This window comes from Vigna umbellata, chromosome 3, assembly GCF_029865625.1.
Source record: "Vigna umbellata cultivar VRB3 chromosome 3, Vumbellata_1.0, whole genome shotgun sequence".
Lineage (NCBI taxonomy): Eukaryota > Viridiplantae > Streptophyta > Magnoliopsida > Fabales > Fabaceae > Vigna > Vigna umbellata.
In genome coordinates this window covers 33,343,302-33,349,586 of record NC_142167.1, presented here as the reverse complement: position 1 = coordinate 33,349,586, position 6,285 = coordinate 33,343,302, and the positions used below count along the sequence as shown (strand labels likewise).

General features: G+C 37.8%; 1 protein-coding gene across 4 annotated transcripts; it reads right to left on the bottom strand.

The window, feature by feature from the left end:
• Nucleotides 1-265: 265 nt before the first annotated feature.
• Nucleotides 266-5,990, bottom strand: LOC148202290 (putative glucose-6-phosphate 1-epimerase). 4 transcript variants are annotated; one of them, XM_088109925.1, is made up of 11 exons: nt 5,828-5,990; nt 4,157-5,736; nt 3,843-3,907; nt 3,466-3,679; nt 3,207-3,281; nt 2,685-2,741; nt 2,439-2,602; nt 2,146-2,280; nt 1,424-1,526; nt 1,100-1,199; nt 266-984 (listed from the first exon to the last, which is right to left on the bottom strand). In XM_088109925.1, exons 4-11 carry the CDS (start codon nt 3,574-3,576, stop codon nt 776-778), a joined length of 954 nt encoding a protein of 317 aa, XP_087966051.1. In that variant the 5' UTR covers nt 3,577-3,679; nt 3,843-3,907; nt 4,157-5,736; nt 5,828-5,990; the 3' UTR covers nt 266-775. The 4 variants fall into 4 exon arrangements, with proteins under 4 accessions (XP_087966051.1, XP_087966052.1, XP_087966050.1 ...); XM_088109926.1 differs by lacking the exon at nt 3,843-3,907 and having other exon boundaries at nt 4,157-4,252; nt 5,152-5,736; XM_088109924.1 differs by lacking the exon at nt 3,843-3,907.
• Between the last annotated feature and the right edge of the window lie 295 nt (nt 5,991-6,285).

Sequence of the window (6,285 nt, the reverse complement as noted above, 5' to 3'; positions counted from 1 at the left end):
TAACCAACCGCAATGTCTCGAATCTCAGCAACTTCAACCTTTTAATGCACAGCCCATCGGTCCCATTTGTACAAAGCAGGAGAAGTGCTATTGCTTTTTGACGCACCACTTTTGACCCACTTTATTGAATACAGACATGAATTCAATTACATCACAGTCAACATCAGAATTCTTGACAATGTCATTCAATTGTAAACATCATTTATAATAAAAATATTGACTTCTAGATTACTTTAAAAGCCATTTATAGCATAATTCAGCCAACTAACCATGAAATAAAAACAGTGATAGTATACAAAATTTATGTGAAGGTTATTGAATTATGCACGTATCACTGTAAAATGGAAAATGCCAAAAAAAGATGCATGATCACATTGTCCACTAATCACTCGTTTTATCTCTGTCATGAGAGGCAGATCATAGCCGTAACCATCCAATATAAGCAAATTGGAACACCAAAGCTAAATTATCCATGCCGTGGAACATATCATCAAATCCATGGAGAGAATAAACTCGGCACCAACTCAACAAATCTAATGCTTAAAGAAGGAGCATCCATAGCAGAACGGAAGGAACCAACTGACTAATGACCTGGTAACACTTGAAAGCCATTCTCACAAAAAACATAGGCCTCTATAAAGCACTATTTCTAGCCTAAGATCATAACAACATAAAACCTGACACTCCTACTGAACAGCACTATTTCTACAACTAGATGCTGCTACATTGCTGGATGTAGTAGCAGCATTAACTCAGACCCATTTTGTACAATTCCTCAAAGACCACTTCTGTCAAGACCAAGACGGTCACTGCAAAAACTTGATGGCACAACTGATAGCTGCAGCCGACCGGTCCATTCCTCTCCCGGCTTCAAGCTCACCGGTTTCTCTATCACCGCCCCGTCAACACAAAGCATCTGTTTGTACTCTTCATCACCAAAATCTACCATGGATTTTGATTTCTTTTCCCATGGATTCCACACAGCTGAACACACCATAAAAGTTAAGATGAAAAGGACTGACTTTATATTTTCTACAACTCGAAACCTTATCTACGTTTGTATTTTGTTTGTGGAAAAAATTTGCTACTTAGAGCTTACCAACATCAGGGAGACCTTCCTTCCTTATAACAAATGTTCGCTTCTTCTCATGATCTAGCACTGCAATTATGTTTGGAGAGCTAAGATAAACTCGATCCGCCTGCCATGAAGGAAGTATGGATATTAAAAACATCTTCATTAGCCTTCATTGTGTCAAAACCAAAAGACTTTAGTAGTGGATACTGTGTGTGATTGACAAAACTGCAGCATAGGCCAGGAATATAGTGCTCTATTTATCTCAACCTGAAGTAATAGCTTAAATTGCAGCATGGAACTATAAATGTCTACATTTTGTTAACATCAATATAACCTAGAAGGGTTTACCTCAGATTCAAATGTTATTGCATCTCCTTGTTCAGTAAATCGTTCTTTTTTGAAAAGGTTGTCTAGGTAGTCCAGTGTCTCCAGACCTTCAATCCTTATCTCACTATAAAAATTGTTAATGTGACGTTAATAATGATTGTCAATCTTAAAATAAAATTTCCTGTTCTAAAACAATCAAAAGAGAGGTAGTTCAAGTAAAAATATGTAAACAAGAATCTATATAGGTAACAAGCATTGCAAACAGTAGTTTGCTTCAAATGCTTACAAATTCTATAGGCTGTGTAAGAACTTTGTACTTTCATTACGACTGATCACTTGTTTACATATTTCCCGATAACTGACATGAATAAAACTCATAATTCCAGTATTCGGAGAAGAATCCACCTAATATATATAGAGTATCCATGCTAGTTTCAAATGATTAGAGTGTAAGTTGTTATTAGTTTCTAAAGAAGAGAAACAGTCCTCTAAGATCTGCTTGAATGTTAAAATCCCACAATTTAAAGCATTCAGCAAATGCAGAAACTACACGTTTCAGAACAAAAACCAAATATATTTGTCTACTATAAATATTGAACAAGGAAGTACCATTAGTGCTAATAAAACTCCGATCAAGTGTTCAGCAATCAATTTACTATGGAAAAGAAAAATGATGGTTGGACATCATCCCACACACTCAGAAAAGGGAATGCAGACCAAGTACAACAAAGAATTATCCATACCTAATGTCAGAAACCAATAAGTATGTGTGATCCGCGAATGAGAAACTAAATGGCTTGCCATTTATATTCCTGACTCTAGATATCAAAGTCAGGTCCCCATCTGCTGCAAGAGACACCCGAAGACGGAATTCAAAACTGGTACAATTATTAAACAATCGTTAGATTACTACTGCTTGAAATTTACTGCCAAACACAGGAAAAAGTAATATCGAGTGCATATATGCCAGATTCAAATTATCAAACACATGGAGAGTGGATATCCCTGTTATACTGTCACATCATGCTATTCATACCTGTGTGGCCAGCACTTCATATCTTCTTCAGATGATTTTAGCACCAGGTCAATGAAGGATTTCCCACTGGAGTCATTCCCAGGAAGAGGAGGAGGGTTTTCATCAATTGCCCACATTCTATTTCTTGCAAAACCATGCTGCTCCAGCGATCCACAGTTTTCAAACTGTGAAACAAATTCAGCTCAAGATATGTAAGTATGCATGTTACAAGTTATATAAAATGAACGTAAAAAGGAATAAGCTTGCCTGTGGAAAACACATGGGAATTCCTCCTCGAATTGCTTTTGGAGCCTTGAAAATTGCCTACAGATAATGGAAAAGGAAACAAAACAGTTAGTTATTACTACTTGCCTCTTTAAAAAGTATAATTGATTAAAGTTCTGTGTTCCTACAAAAGCATCAGTTAAGAAGTTGGTTTTGCCGTCAAAGTTTTTCATTATACCAGTATTCAACCCCAGTGGTTCCAAAGGACAAAAGCACTACAATGCACCATTCTTCCCTGTTTTTCTCTTGCATCGATGTAATTGATGGACAGCATAGAATACTATGATTCATCAAAATCCAAACTCTTCTTAAATTTATTGATTATTTCGGCCAATGCCCTTCACATGCCAGTTGCAATATAATGCAGATTATCCCAAAATGAAAATTTTCAGAAAGCAAGATTATGAAATATTGACATGTTTTCCTTATCAGCGCTGACAACTAACAAAATTCATATAATTTAAAATGTACAAATTGATTTTCAATCAAAATTGAAAGACATACCTTGCTGCTTGTGAATAGAAGTTCTTCCCCGTGCTCATTCCGCCATGAAGTGACCTGCGCCCCATGTAAGCTTACCTAATTTCGAGAAAAAACAGTTAATCTAAGTAATCGTAGTAATTAAATTACTCAAACTACAAATATTTTTACAGACCAAGTTATCCACATCAAGAATTCGCATTGGATGTCATAGTAAATTTTAAAATCATAACTTTACCAAATGTTAAAACCGACACCAGTTTTGCAATGAACAATTTCTCACCCGTGCCGAAGAACCCCTTAGGGTCCGAAGCAGAACTTGATCAATTCCATTCCAGTCCTTTGTAATTTCAGTTGCTGCTCTATAGTCCCATACGGCTGCAGAATGCCCCATTCAAATTACTGCAGATCCTAAATTTCTTCAGCAAAATCCTATTAAGCTTCTCAAATTCGGAACATGCAAATGCCAGAGGATTGAAGGGGTCTCCACCTTACACCTATACCGTAACAAACACGTGAATTAGCCTCCTCGTCAGTTAAATCCAAAATCCCAACACCCAATTTCACTCAAAATTTCTTCTCACTGGTATGATTCAGATCTACGGAACAATAAACCTATTTAAACAAGAATCTGGAATGTGTGATAGAATACCAATCTACCTGGTACACATCCAAACATGTCCTTAAAACTTGTCAGATTCACAGCAGAAAAAGACAATTAAACACTGAAAAAACATAATAACTATCAGTAAATAAATAAATCACGCACGCATACATACATATACATACACACACATACATATATTACAGCTGTAATAAAATTAAAATTTTCTTTAATATAAGCAGAATACAATAACCATAATTTCTTCAGGAAAATTCAAATTAAGGAAGAAAAACCAAACACTAATAAATCTCAAGAGAATACTGAATAATAAATCTCCCATTAACCAAACACTGGTAATAAGTTTACTTACTTCAACAATCCGGAATCAGGAATTCTAAGTCTAAACCGACACCAGGTCTTGGATGCAGAGAGAAGCAGCAGTAGGAGCCAGAATAATGCATGACCTCTGTGAAATGAGTTAAGAAAATTCACACATCCAATGACACGAGGCAGCACATGCTCATCAAGTACATAGATACATACATGACGAAGAAGAAGCGTTCAAAAAGTTGAAAGGTACCCTTTTCTTAGAAGTATGCATTCAAGACCATACTTGCAATTGAATCAAGAAAGTTCAGAACTTTCAACAACCCCAAGATTTGAAAAACCAAAAAAACTACAATGGTAGGTGGCAATGTTGTGTGAAGGCGAGATAAAACTTTTACAGAAGCTTAAGATAAGGAGCAAAAACCGGTCTTGTAAATTCTGTGTCTGTTGGCTGCTGAAGAGATCTAGTTCTTGGACGTGGAGATACGAAAAGTAAATGTACACATGTACAAACCGTTAAAAAATTTAAACATTTTTTAATGACAATTAAACTACATTAATTTTGTGTACAAGATTTAAAACCAGAATAAAATATACACCATTCCAGTACAGGGTTGAAAGCTACTTTTTCTTTGGACTGTGGTGGACAGAATCAAGAGTCACATACACAACACACACAGCACAACACAATCGAAGGTGATGGATGAATCCATCTCAAGATGTAAACCAATAGAAAAAACAAAAAAAAAAACACTTTTGTCTTAAACACAGAACACACAACACAGAGGCATCACATCACTTCAGCATACTATTATAAGGGCATGTGTAGATGTTCGGTATTTCTTCCAATGAGGTGTGCAAAATGGATTTGTCACCGCAATCCCGGGCTTATCTTTCAATTTCTCTTTCTTTTTTCTTTTAGCACGGAAACACTGACCATTTTCTTTCTTTTTAATATACTGAGACAGAGCACACAAAAAAAGAAATTGAAATTCCCACAATAAAAATAGGTTTAAAAATAGGATGGTCACTTCTCGCCTTCAAAATTTGCCAAATTGTTTGATCCTGAAGCTTCCTGGGACAAGGTTTGTTCTTTCAGTACATCCTTCATATATCCATTCCTGGACGAGAAGGAGAAGGCGTGGCGGTTGAGGAGGTTGATGTAGAGGGCATAGGCGGTTAAACCCGTCATCCCTAATTTCTCATACTTCCCTTCGGTGTGCAAGTTCAACCTGTCATCCTCGCCCTGCGACGAAGACACTTCCCTAAAGTCCCTCAAAAACCTGTGAATAGCATCGTTCACGTCTTCCACCCTTATGTTAGTGCCCCACACAAAGGTGGGCCTGGCGTCGTCCATGTCGTAGCCATCGCCGCCGTCAGACGAGGCCGCCGCGTCATATGTTGTGGACGTAGGTGTGACGGGAACGCGCCCACCTCCGCCGACGCCTTAGCGGGAGCGCGGCGCGGTTGGGGTGGCTTCGGAGGAGGCGAATCGAGATCAGCGCTCCGACGGAGTGGCGAATGCGGAGGGAGTGGAGGAGCGGCGGCGGCGGCGCCTACTTCCCGGAGAAGAGAAGGTGTTGCTGATGGGGCTGGAAAGGGAGTCGTCGGGGGAAGAAGGACCTATCAGAAAGGAGGTTTGAATAAATTAACAAATCAGAAAATTCAGAAAATGAAAACCGAAAGAAGAGACAGAGAGAGGAGCGGCACGAACCGTTGTTGAAATTCGGAGAAGAATCGGAAGCCATAGATTTGGTTGTCGGAGAAAATCAGATACAGAAGCAAGAGTGAGTGATATAGAAAGGGCGGTAACTCACCCGTCATCCTCACCCTTCATACATCCTTCATATATCCTTCATAGAGGTCGATGTATTCACGTCAGAGACTCTGCCACCTGCAAATAAAATGATACGTGAGCATGTCTCCTGTTTAAAAAATTAACGCCGTTCGTTGTATTTAAAAGAAAAGGTATTATTATTTAATTATGTTAAATTAGGGATTCAATTGATCATTTCTAGAATTAAAAGATTCAATTAAAACGAACCCGTAAATACAGGGACTTCCGGACCTATTAAAAAAAAATATTAGCTGCACTGAACTGTTTCAGCCTACATGGAAAGATTCATTTTAATATTGGTAAAAGAAAAGAAAATAGAAGATCATAGGAAAAGG